This window comes from Orbicella faveolata, unplaced genomic scaffold (genome assembly GCF_042242905.1).
Source record: "Orbicella faveolata isolate gen_17 unplaced genomic scaffold, um_ofav_v1 contig_2, whole genome shotgun sequence".
Taxonomy (NCBI): Eukaryota; Metazoa; Cnidaria; class Anthozoa; order Scleractinia; family Merulinidae; genus Orbicella; species Orbicella faveolata.
In genome coordinates, this window is record NW_028301547.1 from 17,467,501 (window position 1) to 17,489,017 (window position 21,517).

General features: G+C 40.4%; 1 protein-coding gene across 1 annotated transcript in view; it reads left to right on the forward strand.

Moving 5' to 3' along the window:
- LOC110046387 (ATP-binding cassette sub-family C member 4-like) overlaps positions 1–18,402 on the forward strand; it is a 23,303-nt gene extending 4,901 nt beyond the window's left edge. The window contains exons 2-7 of the mRNA XM_020752079.2: positions 9,810–10,350; positions 11,225–11,607; positions 11,810–13,152; positions 13,327–13,897; positions 14,351–14,487; positions 16,096–18,402. Of these exons, the coding sequence (XP_020607738.2) occupies positions 9,820–10,350; positions 11,225–11,607; positions 11,810–13,152; positions 13,327–13,897; positions 14,351–14,487; positions 16,096–17,003 (3,873 nt within the window). The 5' untranslated portion in view covers positions 9,810–9,819 and the 3' untranslated portion in view covers positions 17,004–18,402. The remainder of the gene's footprint in view (positions 1–9,809; positions 10,351–11,224; positions 11,608–11,809; positions 13,153–13,326; positions 13,898–14,350; positions 14,488–16,095) is intronic.
- The last annotated feature ends 3,115 nt before the right edge of the window (positions 18,403–21,517 follow it).

Consider the following 21,517-nt stretch of genomic DNA (forward strand, 5'->3'; position numbering starts at 1 on the left):
CCGGGGCTTAAGCGACCACCTAGGCTTGACATTTTAGCTACATTTTGGGTGTCGCTTACGGGAAGTTCGACTGTACTCCAAAAATATGGCACACGAACCACTAGTAAGAAAATAATAAGAAGAATTTCAATAGCTATTTTTACTAAATATAATGGCGTACTATGCTAAAAAAGCCTCGACCGTGCTCTGTTCTGTAGTAAACAGTTGGTGAAACTACCGACAAGACGCGAAACCATCTCCAGCTACCAATAACATTTTTAACATGCACGTTATTTCACTGGCGATCAACCACTTGTTTAGAAACAGTCTTGATGCTAGCATGGTGCAATAAGTGGAACAAACGAAATGAAAGCGCTACCAAGCGTTGACGCGGCGATACGATGATACGATGGGGTGATTGCGGTTAAAACTGAAATAATGAACAAAACAAACTTAAACAAAGCGAAAACGGCACAAACTAAAAACCGTGATACTAATACAGAGACTTACATTTGCAACGCTGGGACGCTTACAAACTTGCGGCCGAGATACGGCGACAAACTACACTGGGTACTTGGATAAAGCAAGCTGCGATCTAATGATGATGATGATTTGCCCCCTAGCTACAGCTCAGTGGAACATAGGCCATTGACTAGTTCAGTTCTCCATCGGCTTCTGTTCTGGGCGAGCCTTCCTAGCAAGTTCCAGGTGCGGCCCCACTTCCTCATTTAAGACTCTATACCCCTTCTCCAGGAGTTCCTTGGGAGACCCCTCTTCCTCTTACCCGGTGGGTTCCAACATAGCGCCTGCCGGGTGATGTTGTTAGCCGGTTTTTCTTAAGGTGTGACCTATCCACCTCCACTTTCTCCTTAATATCTGAATCTCGATTGGTTCCTCGCCTGCTCTTTCCCACAGCATCTCGTTCGTTGCCCTGTCTGTCCAACTGATTTTTAAAATTCGTCTAGGGCACTTGTTGACGAAGGACTGTACTTTCTGGGTCATTCACTTAGTTGATTTCCAAGTTTCTGAACCATAGAGGAGGATTGCTTTCACATTGGTGTTAAAAATTCTAAATTTGGTTCACCGTGATCGAGATGGCTTTGGAGGACCACACCTTCCTCAACATGTTGAAAGCTACTCTGGCTTTGTTTATCCTAACCTTAATTTCTTCATCGGAACCCCCGTCAATGCTGACTTTACTGCCTAGGTAGACAAAAGATATTACCTCCTCCAAGATGGTACTCCTCATTGTGACTGGTCTGTTGTTTGTACGGTTGACTTTCATAACCTTGGTCTTGCTCACATTAGGACGCAAGCCTAGCTTGATGGAATTAGTTGTTAACTGTGCTGTTTTGAGTAGTAATACACGCTCATATGAGCGGTAACCAATTAGGAGCCGAGAAAGACAATAGGCTATTGTTTGGAGAACAATGGATGCTATTGTTTTCCAAGATCCAAGATGGCGCTATTTATTTTCAGCCAATCAGGAGCCGAATTAAGAATTCAAGATGGCGGCGGCCACGAAAGTCGGCCATGTTGGAAAACAGCCCACCAGCCTCGACGGAGGACTGAGATCGATCTCATCTACGGCGACTCAAATCACGCCAGGGTCACGCAAAAAATGTCATGCAACTTCAAAATCGATACTTACAGTGTCCTGTGGTCCTAAACGACAGAGGTCCGGTATTTGAAAACCAAACATCTCACAATGTCAAATGTCACGAACTTTAATATGAACACTTTTTGGCTAACATTAAAAGATATGACGTCATTGCCATGTTGATCGAGTAAAAAGACCGGTTTCTATCGTCATCACACAATTTTTCAAATGAACTTTAATGTCCAAAACGTTTGCGCTAAAATTACAGAAAGCTGGTCATTGTGTCTCAAATAAGGTAACACTATCAAAAGAAATGGAACAGAAATAATTTTATCCAGGGTGAATGCAATCTTTGACGAGTAACGAATAGTAAGGGAAAACAAAAATTTATAGGTTAAAAGGTGAGAAGAAGAAAAATACAATTGAAATGCTTCAAGTGAAAATGAATTGCTAATGGTAGTTTGCAATAAAATCTAAACTCCTTGATCTCGACTGTTCCCTTGAGAAAAGCATCATTCAAAGGAATCTTGAACAAACAAAAGGCATTTTGGGCGACCATTGAAGAATTAACATAATTAGTCAGAGATGAAACATGGAATAAATTAAAACCGAAAAGCACATGCTTAGAAGCTGAAATCATGATAGACTGTATCTTAACCCTTGAGAATAAAATCAAAGGAATTTCAAACAAACGTTTCGCGCTTGAAGTAAAGATTTAACTTCATTTACAAACACTGCAAATCGCTCCTAATTCAACAATTATGGTTGTCTAAGCGGGTTTCCAATAGCGCCAAAATAAATCACTTAATCAAACATAGTCCTTTCCTCCAAAGCGTCACACAACTAGCAATCGCTCAACTCCATAGCCACGAAGACAGGAAAGAATGTTACGCTTAGAAAAGAAGACGTGTGCTGAACGTTGTCACAAGTAAAATGAATTCTATCAAGACCGATTGACTTATAAATTCGTAAAGCAAAACAAAAACAAAAACAAAGAGTCTGAGTCTTTATAACGTCTATTGAATAATGATAATAAAAATAATAACATGAACTCCGAAAGAGAATTGATTACAATTTTTAACTCTTTAAGTCTTGACCGTCGGTATTCCACAAAGTGTTGGGAGCTAAACTCGTTTCCAGTTTCACAGACTCTTGTTCCCTGGCCCCAGAACGCACGATATTCTGCTCTAGTTTTCTTTGCTTTTGGTCATGAAGTCTTTGCCTGATGCGTTCCTTATTCTTGGCACAGTAACTTCTCCAATACTCGCTGATCCGTTCCCTGTTGTTTTTACAGTATTGTCTTCGGTAATTTCTGACGTGCTCCTTGTTCTGTTGACAATAGGCTCTCTAGCTGCTGGCGAGTCGTTCCTTGTTGTTTTCATACCATCTTTTACGATACCACCACCACCACATTTACTACCATCACCACCATTTACACCACCACCACATTCATTAACACGGCCACCACCACCACATTTACCACCACCACCAAATCCACCACCACCTATACCACCACCACATTTACCACCACCAGATTCACCACCACCATATCCACCACCACCGCCACAACCACATTTACCACCACCACCACCACCACCACCACCACAAGATTCACCACCACCACCACCACATGCAGACCTATTCACCAAACACTCTCATCATCAAAATATCACCGTGTTGTACTTGTGCCAAGACATATTTCCACCAGGGAAATACGCCAAAAGTATTTCCAGGAACGCCCATTACATCGTAGCCTTCAAAAATCCAAGAGATCGATTAGGGATGAAGAATTTACTGCTTCAAGCTTTTCCCGCTTGCTGGCAAGACATGATGGACGCGTATCAAAAAGTGACCGAACGACGGTTTGGGTACACGGTCCTGGATTTACATCCCGCTAGTGATGACAGGAAACGCGTGTTTAGTCACCTCATGACGCACGAAGGATACCCGCGCTGGCATCGAAGAAAGAGAGAGGATGTCTGATCATTGCCCAAAATGGTATATTAAACATCAGTTTGATCGACTCGGCTCATTTGAAGCACGTTGTCTTGGGTGAAGGTCGACGAGAATCATGAATGATCGTTCAACAGATATTTTTGGTCCCGTGGAAGATAACAATTATGAGAACGTAGAAGAGGAAGAAGAGGTGGATGAAGAGGAGCCTGAAGAGGAACAGGAAGATGACGATAGTAGCAGCTCCGAAGAGGAAGAAGAAGCGGACGACGATGAACCAGATCCGTGGAGTCCGCTACGTCAAAACGTCGGGGAAGTCGTCAAAGAAACCTACCTGAAAGAAGTCCAGCAGTTCCTGGATAAGGAAAAATCCCAAAATTATGCCGAAAATGCTGCTTTCAACGTCCTATTACCTGTAAGTAGAAGAAAGCTACGAAGGACTTACTTTGAGCGTCTAAAATGGACTCACCGTATCAAACACGACGCAATACACCGTTAAGTCATGAAGACTCTTCGACGCTTTATTGAGGAAGACGAGATGGATTTTGACGAAGCGGCCGAGTCGGCAGTGGCAAAACGGAAATTCCTGCTAAACAGACTAATGCGGAAGAAGTTACTCCCCGACGATGATGACGAAGAGGAAGTAGAAGAAGAGGTTAAGACCTGAATTAGCCATGTGCCTTTTATAAGAGTGTGTGATTCCAGGGTTTAAGTCATTATTCGTAAGACGCCACACACGCAAGATGAATTGCTCCAATCAACTGTCAGGGAATGACCAGAGGGTTGTCTGTAAAAAGGCCTACCACAAAAAATATTATGCCAAGAACAGACAGCGAATCCTGGCCCAACAAAAGAGATATCGTGCAGAGAACGTCGGGATACTCAAAATCCGTCGTAAAAGATGGTATGAAAACAACAAGGAACGACTCGCCAGCAGCTAGAGAGCCTATTGTCAACAGAACAAGGAGCACGTCAGAAATTACCGAAGACAATACTGTAAAAACAACAGGGAACGGATCAGCGAGTATTGGAGAAGTTACTGTGCCAAGAATAAGGAACGCATCAGGCAAAGACTTCATGACCAAAAGCAAAGAAAACTAGAGCAGAATATCGTGCGTTCTGGGGCCAGGGAACAAGAGTCTGTGAAACTGGAAACGAGTTTAGCTCCCAACACTTTGTGGAATACCGACGGTCAAGACTTAAAGAGTTAAAAATTGTAATCAATTCTCTTTCGGAGTTCATGTTATTATTTTTATTATCATTATTCAATAGACGTTATAAAGACTCAGACTCTTTGTTTTTGTTTTTGTTTTGCTTTACGAATTTATAAGTCAATCGGTCTTGATAGAATTCATTTTACTTGTGACAACGTTCAGCACACGTCTTCTTTTCTAAGCGTAACATTCTTTCCTGTCTTCGTGGCTATGGAGTTGAGCGATTGCTAGTTGTGTGACGCTTTGGAGGAAAGGACTATGTTTGATTAAGTGATTTATTTTGGCGCTATTGGAAACCCGCTTAGACAACCATAATTGTTGAATTAGGAGCGATTTGCAGTGTTTGTAAATGAAGTTAAATCTTTACTTCAAGCGCGAAACGTTTGTTTGAAATTCCTTTGATTTTATTCTCAAGGGTTAAGATACAGTCTATCATGATTTCAGCTTCTAAACATGTGCTTTTCGGTTTTAATTTATTCCATGTTTCATCTCTGACTAATTATGTTAATTCTTCAATGGTCGCCCAAAATGCCTTTTGTTTGTTCAAGATTCCTTTGAATGATGCTTTTCTCAAGGGAACAGTCGAGATCAAGGAGTTTAGATTTTATTGCAAACTACCATTAGCAATTCATTTTCACTTGAAGCATTTCAATTGTATTTTTCTTCTTCTCACCTTTTAACCTATAAATTTTTGTTTTCCCTTACTATTCGTTACTCGTCAAAGATTGCATTCACCCTGGATAAAATTATTTCTGTTCCATTTCTTTTGATAGTGTTACCTTATTTGAGACACAATGACCAGCTTTCTGTAATTTTAGCGCAAACGTTTTGGACATTAAAGTTCATTTGAAAAATTGTGTGATGACGATAGAAACCGGTCTTTTTACTCGATCAACATGGCAATGACGTCATATCTTTTAATGTTAGCCAAAAAGTGTTCATATTAAAGTTCGTGACATTTGACATTGTGAGATGTTTGGTTTTCAAATACCGGACCTCTGTCGTTTAGGACCACAGGACACTGTAAGTATCGATTTTGAAGTTGCATGACATTTTTTGCGTGACCCTGGCGTGATTTGAGTCGCCGTAGATGAGATCGATCTCAGTCCTCCGTCGAGGCTGGTGGGCTGTTTTCCAACATGGCCGACTTTCGTGGCCACCGCCATCTTGAATTCTTAATTCGGCTCCTGATTGGCTGAAAATAAATAGCGCCATCTTGGATCTTGGATAACAATAGCATCCATTGTTCTCCAAACAATAGCCTATTGTCTTTCTCGGCTCCTAATTGGTTACCGCTCATATGAGCGTGTATTACTACTGTTTTGTCTTGCATTTGTTGGTTGTTACTTGACACAAGGGAGATGTCATCTGCAAACTCCAAATCATCTGCTTGCTCCCCTAAGTTCCATTAGATCACATTTCGCTGTTCTCTTGTTGTTTCCTTCATGATCCAGTCAATAGCGGGTAGAATTAAAAATGGTACCATCAAACAACCTTGCTTGACCCCAGTATTGACCGTAAAGCTCTCCGAAAGTCCACCAGCATGAAAGACTTTGCAAGCTAGTCATCCTATCGTAGGAGGTTTTGATTATTCGAATGAATTTCCCTGGTGTGCCATAGTGTCTCATAAGGCACCAAAGAACATCAAAAGCCTTCTCGAAGTCAAAAAAATTGACGTAGAGAGAAGTATTCCATTCAATGGGCTGCTCAATTATTATCCTAAGAGTGGCCACCTGATCGATACAGGAGCGGTCCTTCCTGAAGCCAGCCTGCTGATCTCTCATTGTAGCATCTTCAGCCCCCTGAAGACGTAGATTCTGTTCAGTACCTTCCCTACCACCGACATCAAGGATGTTCCTCTGTAGTTCTTGCACTCCCGGCGGTCACCTTTCTTTGGCAGTTTTACAATGTAGCTCTCATTCCAGTCCTGGGGCATCTCCTCCTCTTCCCATATCTTACCAAACAAACCATAAAAGTATCCGATCTAATTAACAATTAGATTATGAGCTCTAGATTTCTATGAGGTGATATCGCCCGGCATAGAAATCGAGAGCGAATTATCTAATTGTTCTAGCAGAATTCTAACTGAAATTAATGCAAAAAACGGTTTCTAATTATTTTTCTACACGTTATTGAACTTTACGCTCTAACAAAATCGCACACGTTTAATTGTGCTTCGTAAGGGACCGTTCATTTTTTATGAGGGAGGGGGGGCTGGTGGGATTTGGGAAGCACCATTTAAAAATCGCATGACCCCCCCTCAGCTTACCAATTTTTTCACATGGCCCCCCCTTATAGCGGACATTTTTTGGGATGACCCCCCCCCAAAAAAAAAAAAATTGAACAAACAATATTTAGATTTCAACTTTTTTAATATTTCTCTTTTATCCCCCTACTTCACGTTTTTGTGCTCACTATGAAGACAATATTTACAATCTCTATACGACAGAGAGCTGTTGTTTAAGAAACAAATCAAAAGAAAGAGAAGTCAATTTAGGATCTCCTAGTTATGGCTCGCCCTGAGCGTGTGGCATTTGGCCTCTAATTGGCATCTTCCTCATCTGAATTGATGAATGCAAGAGTGATGTCACTTGAGTCATCTTCTCCCCCAGAGTCAATGGCATCACTGTCATACTCATCATTGTCACTTTCATCTGTTTCACTGCTGTCAGCACTTGCCCTGTTGTCATTTTGTGTCAATGTCCTGGCATTTCTCAGTGTTGGTGGGCCAGCTCTGAGAGGACTCTTCTGCTGCAAGCATGAATGTCTTACAATTGCCTTTACTTTCTCACTCTTGCTACTTTTCAAATGCTGCTTCAGCCCGTGGTGGTTTGAGTACTTGTTTAGTTCTGGAACACGTAGCTTTTTAAGCTTGGTTAGATCTTCGCACAACTCAGTCCAAGGATAATCCTCCTCCCTACTTAACTTTGCCTTTTCTTCTGCTCTCTTTTTCCTTTTAAATTCCAGCACTTCAAGATGCTGAAGATAATCCACCACAAACTTCGATTTGGCAATAAACTCATCTGCAAATAGAGCAACGCTCTCTGGGTCAGATAAAACCAGCCTGCCACTTCCATGCTCGTTCTTCTTTATATTGTTAATCCAATCGGGGAAAGAGCGCATTACTACATGAGCATCATGAAAGAGGCTCATTCCAAAATGCGCAATAATGGCGAAAGCGACGAGTCGTTTAAGAAAAGGTTTACAGCTGAACGATCCAGGCAGTTTGACATCTTACAAGCAAAAGAGGCAATTTTTCTAGGTGCGGATGGCTGTTCAGAAAGGGCGAGTGAGTTTTCCATGCAAGGGTACCAGTTGAAGCCCAGTGATGGAAGAAAACTGAACTTCTCCATCAAAGAGCACAGAGCAATGGTGGAAAAGTTGAATGTCATATTGAAAGATGTAAAGGAACACGATTCCACACTCTTTCAGTCCAATTGGCTTGCTTTAAAGCAGGGCGAAGAATTTGCCCACAGTTTTAATGTAAAACAGATCAAATGTACAGAAGCTAAGTTGACGAAGGTCACGCAGGACATGGAAGCACTAGAAAATAAGAAGAGCAATTATAACAGCATATTCAAAGGCATACTCAAACAGCACATCAACAAAAGGAGAAGGAAAAAAGAAAACCGCAGAAAGTCAAATGAAAGAAAGAGGAAGCGGACTGAAAACAACGTCCAACGAGTTTATGGAATCTGTGTTGGAAACCCGCTAGGAAATGATCTTCCACAATGCCTTGTGTACCCTCCTAGAACGGCCGTCCCGGTAGAGTGTCTTAAAGTTGAGGATGTTACCACGTCGATATTTAGAAGAGATGGGCCATACATCGCACAGCTCTTGGAAGGGAATTATTTCACCAGTGCTGCAAGAAGCAGAATCACCACCAACCTTGAGCGGGAAGTCAGAGATTATGTTTACACCTTCATGTACCCTGAAGAGTACACTCTGACGGAAAGCAGTGCTGCTTCTTGCAGCATTGGTGAAAGAGACTCCCATAGCAGCACAAGCGGCGACGAAGAACTCGACGACAGCGGAGATGAAGATGAGTGCCAGTGAAAGTTGCATTCGAAAATAACAGTGTTAAATACTTCTTTTCAGTAGCTACAAATGCTTTTTGTCGCTAAACGTTTTTTTAAAGCAGAAGGAAAGTTTGTAATAAATTTGTATCCTGCCTTCTATGTTTATTCTATAGCAATTTTTTTGATATTCAAACATTATGCCATTTTAAACTTTTACTAAAATATTTCACGTGACCCCCCCCTTTTTCCCTTATTTTTTTGGGATGGCCCCCCCTCGAAAGCCATTTTTTTTCGCATGGCCCCCCCCCAAATCCCACCAGCCCCCCCTACCTTATAAAAAATGAACGGTCCCTAAATTTGCAGTTGGTTACGCGCGGGCACTCGTTTTTTTCAATAATTTCAAGTTTTTAAAGTCAAGAAACCGGTTATGTCCTTCTTTTAGTCTTCTCAGGAATTTAATTATCCATTTACATCTAAACTTTCTTTCAAAACTTCGGAAAAACGATACTGAAACGTCGCATTTTGTGGAGGACCGCCAGCCACTGCACTCTGATGGCTGATAGTATACGAGTAGCTCAACCAATCAGATTGCAGCATTTGCATTAGTATACTAGTAGAATTCTACTAATATATAATAGACTGCTGCAACTGCCAAGACTATTATTTGAATAAATTACCCGAAGGTAAAAGCGGCAGCGTCGTATTCCAACACGTTACATAAATTTCAAGGCGTTGCGTTCTTTCAGATGATTTTGTTGCTGGCCGCAGCCGGTTAACAAGCTTTGAAAAACCTTGCTGAGAAATTTCTCCTGAGAGTAATTTTGTTCTTTGATGAATTCAGTCTGCAAAGTTTGCTTGTAGGATACCACTGAAAATTTGGGGCTTCCGAGCTTATTCGACAACCGAGTTTTTTCTGACGAACGGGCATCCCAGCCGATTAAAACTGCAGTATTTGCGGCATAAATTTGAGAAAGACAAATTTATATTATCTTGTCGTCAAACTTGAATTTTGATGTGTGTATGTTGATCTTCGCTATTTTTCAGATTAACTGTTATGGCAAGGAATGGATACAAGAAGATCTCTACGAACAAAGATACAGAAATAGTCAGCTTCCTGTCTCTTCTGCTATTTCGATGGATGAATAGTATCTTCAAGATAGGCAGTGAACGACCATTAGAAGAGAATGATTTTTTACCGCTTTCAAAAGAGAATTCTGCCTCTTTTCTGACCGATCAGCTTCAACAAAACTGGAACAAAGAAAAAACAAAGTGCAACAGAAATCAAACAAGGCCTAGACTTTGGAAATGCGTCATAAAGTTAATATCTGTCAAGGATGCTATGATTATTGTATTCACAAGTGCTTTAAAATCAATTTCTCGCCTTCTTCAACCACTGTTATTGGGATATCTTATTTCAATACTGATATCAGCTGAGCCACAGAAAGATAATCTTCTCTACGCTTGTACACTTGCTTTGTGTATCAATGCTGTCATCAGAGCTCTCAGTATGCACCAACACGACTATAGATGTGAGCTGTTGGGTATCAGAATCAGTTGCGCCCTAAAAGGTCTAGTTTACCAAAAGGTAAGCACGAGTAGTCTAGAATAGTTCAACCTGCGACCGCGCTTTCTATTCGTTCGCGGCGGTGCAGTAAAAAGAGCGGCTGATCGTAGTTAAGAATAGCCACAGAGAAGGATAGATCCTGCTTCCCTGAGGCTTAATTACCTTTACCTAGAAGGTAAGGCGGTAGATGAATTTGCAACTGACGAACTTTGTTAGTTCATATCCTCTGGTTTCTTGACGCTTAATATTCTCTAATGGGGTTTGGCGTAAGATAATGAAAGGTTCTCGTTTAGAGGTTTCAAGGGGTATCATGATGCCTAGGTCGTTTTACGCTGGTCGTGTCATGTTGCCCGATTTAGAGCATGTTGCTTGTTCTCGTTTAGAAGTCGTTACTTCTAAAATCCATTCTTATTTTCAGAACTGGATGTTCTAGATGTCCTTTAATTGCATTTTTAGGTTATTTTCTTTGCCCATTTTATCCCGTATTATAAATAATCTTCTGCGCAAAACCAAGACGAGAAAATCCATGACCTATTATCTGGCCAAAAAAGTGCAAATACCTTGCCCTTTGGGGTGGCCCATATCTACATAACTTTAATAGGTGTTACTTTCCCGATTGTAGGTTGACGGTCACGCTTGTCTTTCATAGTATCGATACCGAGTTTACTCTACTCGAACACTAGCTTAATTAATAGAAAAAACCTAACTTACTTGACATTACAGCGATTTTTCACATGAGAAAATTTCTTTAGTTCATAATTTGTCATGGTAGAAGAAAAGTAGTATTATTTGAATTGACGCCTATCTTTTAAAAAAAGACGGCGATGATGACCCTTTAATTAATTAATTTATTTTTTTTATAAAAAAATATTAAACAGTTTTTCTTGTTTCGCAGACGCTTCTTCTCAGCAAGGATGCATTGTCAAAATTCACCGGAGGCCACGTGATAAACCTTATATCAAACGATGTTCAGCGAATGGAGGAAGACACCATCATGTGGCTTTCCACATCGATTTCTTCGTGCTTTGTCCTGGTGGTGATAACCGTGTTACTGGAGTATTTGATTGGCTGGCAATCTCTTATGGGAGTCTTTTTCCTGTGTTTTCTTGTGCCATACTTCGCTGGGTTCTCCTATATTAGTGCTGCACTGCGCTTGCGTACAGCGGCGGTGTCCGACCGACGCATCTCCTTAATGAACCAGGTGGTTTCTGGAATTCGTGCCATCAAAACGCGTGCGTGGGAGGAAGAATGCAGAAAAAAAATTCGACACACACGAAGGTAGGTGGAAAGTGGAAAACAAATGTGGTGGCTTAATATTGACTCCGGAGCGTTCTTGGGTTTTGGACCAACAATCGTGAAATAAACGGTCTCTGACTGCTATTTTTCGTGGTCTTTATGCAAACAAAATTTTCAAGGCAACGCTCTTGTTATCATATCAATATTGATGTATTCTCATATTCCTATTTTGTTCTGTTTCCAGAAGTGAAATTAACATCATCCGTAAGAAAAGTGCCATACTGTCAGGTGTTCTGGCCTTGCAGGACGGTTCCTTATCAATGGCGACCCTATTGTCTGTCGTTACTCTTGTACTAACTGGTCAACCCATCACACCTATCAATGTCTTTATGCTACTAGGTTTTATGGATATCGCAAGAATAGCAGCATGTCGTTACTTTTCCTCTGCTTTACTACAAACAAACGACGCTTATGCGTCGCTGGGACGAATAGAAGATTTTCTTCTTTTAGAAAATATCCCCGCCATCTCACGTGGTCAAATTAGCAAAGATACCAGTGACACAGACAGCGGTTCAACCAAAGCTACGAACGGTCTCTCTGATCAGGAGAAGAAAAAGGAAGCAGTATTCAATTTTCACCAAGTAAAAAATCAGGAAAAACACAGTGCTTTATGTGTGTCAAGTCTGACGCACAGACATACCAAGCGAGAAGACGATTTTATTTTACAGGATATCCAATTTTCCACAAAGTCACAAAGTCTAACAGTCATCACTGGACCAGTGGGAAGTGGAAAATCTACTCTTCTCTCAGCGATCGCCGGTGAGATCACTGACATCAGCGGCAAAATAACCTTCCAAGGTTCTTTTGTTTATGTTCCCCAGACAGCTTGGATCTTCTCTGGAACAATAAGAGAAAACATTTTGTTTGGTCAACCACACGATGAACAAAAGTACACCAGAGTAATTGAAGCATGCGCTCTTAAAGAAGACATCCAGCGGTTTCCTGACTATGACCAAACAGTTGTTGGAGAACGCGGAGAAGTTCTGAGTGGAGGTCAGCAGGCGAGAGTTAGTTTAGCACGCGCAGTTTACGCTGATGCAGATCTTTACTTGTTAGACGATCCTCTGAGTGCTGTGGACGTAAAAGTTGGCCAACATATCTTTGAAACATGTATCAACGAACTACTGGGAAATAAAACGCGAGTGTTAACATCTCATCAAGAACAGCACATGAAAGAAGCTGATCAAGTGATTGTGTTGTACAAAGGCCGTGTGTTGGAAAAAGGAAGTTTCACTGAACTGCAAGAAAAAGGTGTTGTAAACACAACTGTTGACCCTCTCTATCAGACAGTTAGGAACGATAGCAAGTTAACTAAGAGCGTTCCTCGGAAGATTGAACAGAAAAACGAAGATAACAATGGCTGTGAAACAATGGCTCTACTACTTAATGAAGCCAGGGGTCTGGAAATATCACAAGAAGATCGTTCCATCGGAGTGGTTTCATCAAAGCTTTACTGGAACTACTTTAGAAGCGGAGTACATTGGTCAATAATCTGTGCAGTAATTTGTTTGTGCTTCATAACGCAAGGTAAGAGTTAATATTGTAACTACATACTCGTTCATGGGTAGCAATTGTACGCTGTTTTATTTTGTATTTCTTACAGGACTACTATCTAAGCTGGTCAATGACAATTTCATTATGATTTGCTTCTTGTCAATTTTTTTGTCATATTATTTTAATATCGCTTTTTTTTGCTCTCAGCAATGATAGTTGCTCCTGATGTCTGGCTCTCCTCGCTAACAAAGAAACTACCAGAAGATCAGAAAGACAACACGAACCTCATTATCTATGCTTGTCTCGTCAGTGCTTCCGTTATCTTTGCCGTCATTCGAGCATGTGGATTCCTTTTTGTTTCATTAAGATGTTCTGAACGCCTTCATGACAAAATGGTTGTAGCTATTTTACAAGCACCGGTTCATTTCTTTGATTCAAATCCCGTGGGTAGAATACTCAATCGATTCTCTAAAGATATAGGCTGCCTTGACGAGTTGCTGCCCAAGACGTTTCTAGTATCTATCCAGCGAGTCTTGTTGGTGTTTGCGTCAATAATTGTACCAACTGTTACAAATCCTTGGCTTCTATTTCTTGTTGTTCCGTTGATTGTGTTAGTCGTGTATATATCCAAGTATTACTTGAAAACGTCCAGAGAACTCAAAAGGTTAGAGTCAATATGCCGCAGTCCAGTGTTCTCTCACTTCTCCCAGACCCTGAATGGACTGGACACGATTCGAACAAGAGGCAGACAAAGGGATTTCGTGGATCAGTTTTACAGGTACAATTCGTGGTCTATACAGTCTTTAGGGAGGTTTTTAGTTCAAAACCTAAGGGCGTCTGCTTTCCCATTACTGCGTTTAGGGATTGGCTTAGAAATCGTGCGCCACTTTGTCATTCAATCAGAAGTAAAATCGAGACAATTTGTAAATAAAATTAAATCCCTTTAAGTCTTATGGTAATTAGCAGTGCTATGCTATTATTAAGGAAAAAAATATTTTGAACAGAACCGAAAACTTGGTAAAAAGTCCCAACTGGTTGGAGGCTGACTGGTGTTCGAGATGTGGAGACTAATTACAAATCCAGAGCCCTCACAAGGCGAGGCCACCTCCACATATGGGACTCGCTCGCATAAGTTTTCTCGTGCTTCACCTAATGTGATTGTAGGCGTTTTGCGATAAGGACTAATTTCATTTATTAGTTCATTTACTTAGTGCGTTTTTTTCTTCGTTAGATATCAAGATGTTCATAATCAGTCGTATATTATGGTGATGGCCAGTGGGCGATGGCTTGGTGTACGCTTGGACCTTCTAGCATCCCTGTTAATTGGTGCTGTGTCTCTGGCGGCTGTTTTAGTGTCTCAAGATGCCGGTAGGTGCATTTGTAATGTAAATGAAAACCTTCACAACAGACAATACTGATTCTGAGGGTCTGCTGTTTTGAGACCATGCCTGCCTCCTATTCCACTTCATAAATAGCTATTTGCTGGTCAAGTTTCATAGTCTATGGTGGTGTGTGGCAGGGACTTGCAAAGGCTACCATTTTGGTTTAAACAAATTTAAAACACGGATGTAGTTCACGATATTTCTCAGTTCATACATTCATTTATTCATTCATTCATTCATTCATTCATTCATTCATTTTTTTTATTTAAAACTCGGTAAAAATCTCCAATAATTACAATTATTTAACTTTTATTTCCCCGCAGCAGTGGTGACTAGATCAGAGGCTAGCCACTGACACTAAAGGGAATAATCGTTTTCTATATACCACACCAGCAAGTTAAAATACCCGCACAAATTTAGCTAACCTTCAGTAAACAATAACACTTTTAAAGCTGCTTTGTTACTGTTGTTGCTGCGGAGCGAGCATAGCGAGGGAGCAGCAACATAATCAGGATTTAGGAAGAATATATAGAAGGAGGTACGAATTCTCGAATTCATCACTTTTTACCAGAATGCATTGCATTTAACCAGAGTGCATGCATTGCGCCACGATCAACACGAGGATGTCACACCGTCGAGCCGTCATCCTTAAACTTAGCATGTCATTTCTTAGCGGTCTCGCCTCCTTGGTCGAATTCTTAAATGAAGAGAAATCGTCGTTACTAAAGCTTGTAGAACCATAGAACACGCTAATTTCATATATACTGCGATCTATTCCTTTTTATACAAACATGAATTTAAGCTGAAGCTTTAGCATTTTCACACATCGCGATGGACGCGTCCTCGACACAGTCTGTCAACATTCTAGAGACATTTAATGCGTACCAGTACAGAATTTATAAGTTAGATTTCTGCTCCAGCAATTTCCACATCTTTCGATCTTCGCGATCTGGTAAGAGGGAGGTTGATGTGTATCGCTTTATGTGCAAACATGGTTAAAATCACTACGTGCTTTTTTGTCACGATCCCTTTTCACACCTCGACATCGATGCGTCATCACGCATGAAGTTGATGCATTAAAGGACAGATTTTTAGTTACATTTTGGTTGTTCTTTTTTTCTTGCAGACAATTTAGAAATCTTTATTTGCCGCTATTTGGCATAAAATATGTCACTATCAACAGAATGTGCCGCAGCATTACTATCTTTTAGATACCCTAGTTGTGAATCGTTATTGTGAACTGACAAACCGTTTTGTGTCGGTTTCTCCGATAACCTCACGGCTAAGAATAATAAAGCCGTTCATGTAAATACTGCCAATCCAAATTTTGCAGTTTTCTTTGTGTGTGTTAGTAAGGACAGCTGCTTCATAGACTGTTAAAACCTCTTCTTCTTTCACGGTTAGAAACCAAGAAACCATTTTGCTTTCGACCCTCGTGAACTGGCCGGGTGGATAGCACACATGCACTCTATCGTGAGATCGACCAGCTAATAACAATGCGAGAAAAACATTTTTCACTGGTTTGTTTTGTACTAAAAAATTACCTCTTTCTGTCTTTTTTTTTTTTTTTTTCATTATTTTTTTTTTTTATCAGCTTGGGCCGGGCTTGCGCTTGTTTATGTCATCCAGACTTCATCTAGTACTCAATATGCTGTCAGAAAAACCTCGGATGTCGAGAATTTCATGACTTCAGTTGAACGAGTGATGACGTACATCAAACTTGACTCAGAGCCTGGATATAAAGTACTTAGGCTTCCCCCGGAACACTGGCCACATGAAGGAAATATCACATTCCAAGATGTGTCATTGACGTACTATCCAGGAGGGCCTCAGGTACTGAAGAGAATCAATCTTAACATCAAAGGAGGAACAAAGATCGGTGTTGCAGGCCGCACAGGGGCAGGCAAGTCATCTTTTGTGGCAGCGCTCATGCGCATGCCTGACGCTGATGGAGACATATTGGTTGATGATATTCCAATCAAACAGATCAATCTCCAAGAGGCTCGACGATGTATATCCGTTCTTGGCCAGAGCCCTGTCCTGTTCAGTGGATCGCTGAGAAAAAATCTTGATTTCTTGGAGCACTTGCAAGATGCAGATTTGTGGCGAGCTTTAGAGGATGTGAAACTGAAAGAGTTGGTAGAAAGTTTAGAGGGACAGCTGGATTACGAGCTGTTGGAACATGGAGCAAATCTCAGTGTAGGAGAACGGCAGTTAATTTGTATGGCTCGTGTGCTGTTACAACAAAACAAGATCGTCATCTTGGATGAGCCCACTGCACATGTGGATCCTGAAAGAGAGCAAACAATCTGGAACGTAGTGCGTGAGAAACTAAAGGACTCCACGGTAATCACTGTAGCTCATCGTTTAAGCACCATCAAAGACTGTGACATGATTTTGGTTTTGAAAGATGGAGAGGTTGATGAATTTGACAAATTTGATACTTTAGTAAATAAGAAAGGAGGTGCTTTGAGTGAAATGGCTCGAGTTGCAGATATCTAGATAGGCCAATGCCCTCCGTGTTTACAAAACAGACCTAAATCAATTTGAGTCAATTGTTGGCGACTGTTTACTTCATGCTTATAGAAAACAACCAGTAGCATGTATTATATACAATAGAATTTTCTGACTTAAGTGGTTTTGTTACAGACTAAGTGATATTCTTTAGAGAATTTTGTTATGATCCATTTTAAAATTATCCATTCAGATATACACTAGACCGGCTATTTGAAAATTTGAAAGCAAGAATTCTCAAGAGTATCATTACATGGTCTGAAATGAAGAAACAAACCTCCCAAGTTAAAAAGATCTATTAGAATGAGGAAACTGAGCTATATATAACGAAAGTCAGGAACAATCTCATCAAAGAACATTGGGCAAAGGGACTTCAGTCATTATAAACACCATGTTTTATTTTTATGGACTTCTTTGTGATCAGTGGGTGGTATATTAGTCATTCCATTTACTGCTCAGTTTTCCTAGTTTTATATAATCAACTGCCCGGATCTTACACTTTTAGAATTAAGATTTGAATTCAGTGGGTGGAATATTATTAAATAGGCCCTGAATTATAGTCTGCCTTACGAAAATATAACGTGTTTATTATAAAGTAGCAACTAAGTTTTTTCGCCAACCCGGAGTAAGGCGTGCATTAATTTTACCGTCTTTAAATTCTTATAGTCATTATTTAGGTCGTCACCAAACTAAAGGACAAATTAACCTTAAGACAAATTTATCTTTGTTTTATCTAAGTGAATGTACCGTGATGATTTTCTTTGGGGGCAAATAAACGGTACATTCAGTACATTATAGGCTAGGGTTTCGAATCATGATCTGGGCCAGTTTCTCGAAAGCCCCGGAAACTCTTCGGGCCCCGTAAAGCCATTTTTAGTTAGTCTGTATCTCGAGAAACAGGGAGGTGTATACGCTCGCTGAAACTTCTTGTGTGAAGGGAACCTCTGTTGATGTTAAGAATATGTGAATAAAACAGCTCTGTAATCATAAGGTTGGAGATTTTGCTATGCTTTCCGGGTGCGAAAACTTTTCGATCGGGACCTTCGAGAAACGGGCCACTGGTTCGGTTATATGCAGGATATAGTATATTTCACGTCTTGAAAACTATGATAAAATGTTAGACGACAGTTTTTTTCCTGATACCGAAAACTTCGTTGTAGCATCGCGGTCTGATTGGCTGATTAATAGCTTGCAACTCAAGGTTATAACATCACAGGCGACGTTTACTAATGTTACGCATTAATTTAATCGAAAAACTCAAACACAAGAGACAGTGCGTCATCACATATAATATATATTGATAAACCAAGAATAGAATTGAAAATAGGACGCCATAAATGCAGCCGTATAATTGGTGGAATTAGAAAACGTTGTGAATCTGATGAAACACTGTCTATTGCTTGATTTTTTGTTTCAGTTCAATTTTAAACCTAACTATGTGGACGGAGAGATAAGATGGTAAAATTCTATGGTTAATCTGAAAATTAGATAACCAGAGCACTCTCACTCTTTTGAGTTTCCTTGTATTTACTTGATGAATGATTGATGCGAGGAAACAGAAATGGAAAACTGCTGCTCTTTGTTTTAAAATCTAACAGAAATATAATACTCGGGCGGAATTTTCTTAAAACTCAGAAGTGCGTGTGTAAACCTTTGCATTCAGCTAGAGCTGATCTAGGGCTTGTTGAAAAAAAAAAAACTTTGGATAGTGGAAAAAAAAATGAAATTTTAAAAGTACTATGCATAAGAACTGAAAAGAAGTTTTAAGTAACTTGTCTCCTTGTCCATGACGGGTTTGAATATTCTTCGTTCTGTAAGTCGTGATATGTTTTGGCACTTAATGAAGCTAATGCCTTTCTTTTTGCTCTTCTTTCATTTATTCTGTGAAACAGTTTCGGGTAACGTAAATAACAATTCGATTTAAATGGTAATACATCGAGAGTTTAATAAATTATTTGAGATTAATTTCCATTTCGAACCTTTCAAATCTGGCATATACGCTGACTAAAATTGTATCCTTTGTAGTAAATTCATAATTGAATAATTGGAAAAATGTCAGCATAGATCGCCTTTCATTTGACTTGCTAAAAGAATATTGGAAGGTCCTCCGAGGTCCTCAAGCTTGCCGTGCGACTATATCGAGTTAGGCATGCACGCGGGAGTTTAGAGAATACGAGAGAAGCGTAAGAGTTAATTACTCTAGCTAGATCTTGTGTATGTCCTTGTACGGGAACAATGTGCCCCCGATAACTAAGTCATTCATGCCACCTAACTCCACCAACATAGCCATGACTCTCTCATTACCCATGTTGTTAGTTACAAATTATCATTTAAATCGCCCATAACAATCAGGAGATCTTGTGACGAAGTTTTTTCCACATCTGCCTGGAGGGATTCATAGAAGGTGTCTTTTTGCTCAGGATCAGCAGCATCATTTGTTGGAGCATAATACTGGATTACGGTCATCCTCGCCTGCTTCCAAAAGAACCTCGCTCTGATTGAACCTCTCGTTGATAGGTTTCAACTCCAGGAGCGATTTCTCCACACCATTCTTGAGGATGAGCGCTACTCCTTGCTGGCGTAGGTTATCATTCCTGCCTAAGAATAAAATTGTTTCACCGGTCCGTGTCCTCTACGAACCAAATCCAGTCTACCTGCATTCACTGATGCCAAGGATGTGAAGCTTATTTTCATTCATCTCCCTGGTGGCCTGTGCAAGTCTACTACTGCTAAATCAGGTTTCTACATTCCAGAACCAATTCTTGTCTTTGTCTTGGTGCTCAGGGCTCCCAGAATCACAACGACAGCTTCCTGTTGGCTCTCATTGCGACTGGTCATTCTAGCCTTTGAATCTTGGTAACCAATAGGTTGAAGATTTCTTGTTGGTGTGACAATGTTTTTTTATAGAGTGAGGTTGTCAGCCTCACACCTAACCCCCAACCTGGAGGGCCAGGAGACTGATTTAAGTGAGGATCCTCCCCGATTGGCTTGTCCGGCGTGGTTGAACCTGCCAGGAGTATAACTGCCGCCGGCATAGCCCAAAAGAGACCATTAACTCACCAACGCGGGGAGTAGATCACCATCGTGCGTCACGCGTGAGTAACACGCACGATAGAGGCGCGAGATTTAAAACCCAAAAGACCAAAACAAATATGGCGGCGCGCGGATTTTTTCGCGCAAGGTCACCTTTATACTGTTGGAGGCCAAAGTCCCGGAAAAATTGCGAGCTATACACAGTAATAAAAACCTCTATTCAACGGCCACCTCTATTAAGCGGCTGCGGCCAGCTTCTTGCTGTCCCAAGGGTAATTTGGTTTTGTTTCATACCTCTATTAAACGGCCAGGAAGATACGAAGTTGTAGGTTTTTAGCCAGATGAAGGTAAAAGAATGAAACGTAATTGTTTCTTTGGCTTTTGTGCACGTTATGGAAGGTCTTAAATCCATCATTTTTCTGCTTTTTCTCCAATTGCATTCGTTTGTACTTATATTTGATAAATTAACTGAAAGCTGAACGTCGCCCAACGTTGTTTTCGGGTGAACCTCTATTAAACGGCCACCTCTATCAAGCGGCCAGTTTTCTCGTCTCCGAGAGTGGCCGCTTACTAGAGGTTCAACTGTATTTAAAAACCCAATAAAATCGGCAACGTCAGATATTTGAATTTCATATTTGAGTTATTCAAACTAACACTTAGCGCAACACTCACAGTAACGAAATACGTTGTCCTGGAGATGTCAAACGACATATGCGCTTCGTATGCTAGCACTGAAGGGAAAATCTCCTATCTGGTATTAAACATCTGTCGCAGTGAATAAGGATTGATATGAGCTACCCTTTGCGTAATATGAAATTACTATTTTCATAAAAAAAAACTTAAATTTTATAGAGGAAAAATTAAGGTAAACTTTCACAAAGTTCTTTTCTCCGGACTTCCTGCCTACAGCAAAAAGGTTGTTTAAAAACTACTTGACAACACGGTAACACAACGTGGGCAGAGAGCCAACCTTTCGGTGACTTTAATTAAACCTTTCGCAGCATTCACGTCACCGTTGCTTGGCGTACACCGGAGTGATTGAGATAAACAATTTCTGCAGTCGACAACTAATTAGCCGTAAATTTTAACTCATAATTAATCTGTGTTATTTGAACTAACAACAATTACAAGGTGCCAATTAACACTTTCCCTGATCAACAAATTAAACAGAAGTTTTAACAACCATCAGATTTCATTTGAGTTATTTGAACTAACAGTTCCATATTAAGTGTAACACTCGCAGTTAGGTACCACGTTGTCCTAGAGATGACAAAGATATATGCACCCTCGAAACAATGGAATTGCAATGGGAAGTTAAACATACGAACGACCAACCTCCTAATTTGCACGATATCATCCTTAACTAGAGCACGTACCTTGTGAAATATATTTACATATTATAAAGCTAAATTTAATGGTGCTTTTAGCAGGTGATACTGTTGCTATGTTGACCTATTAGTGACAACAAC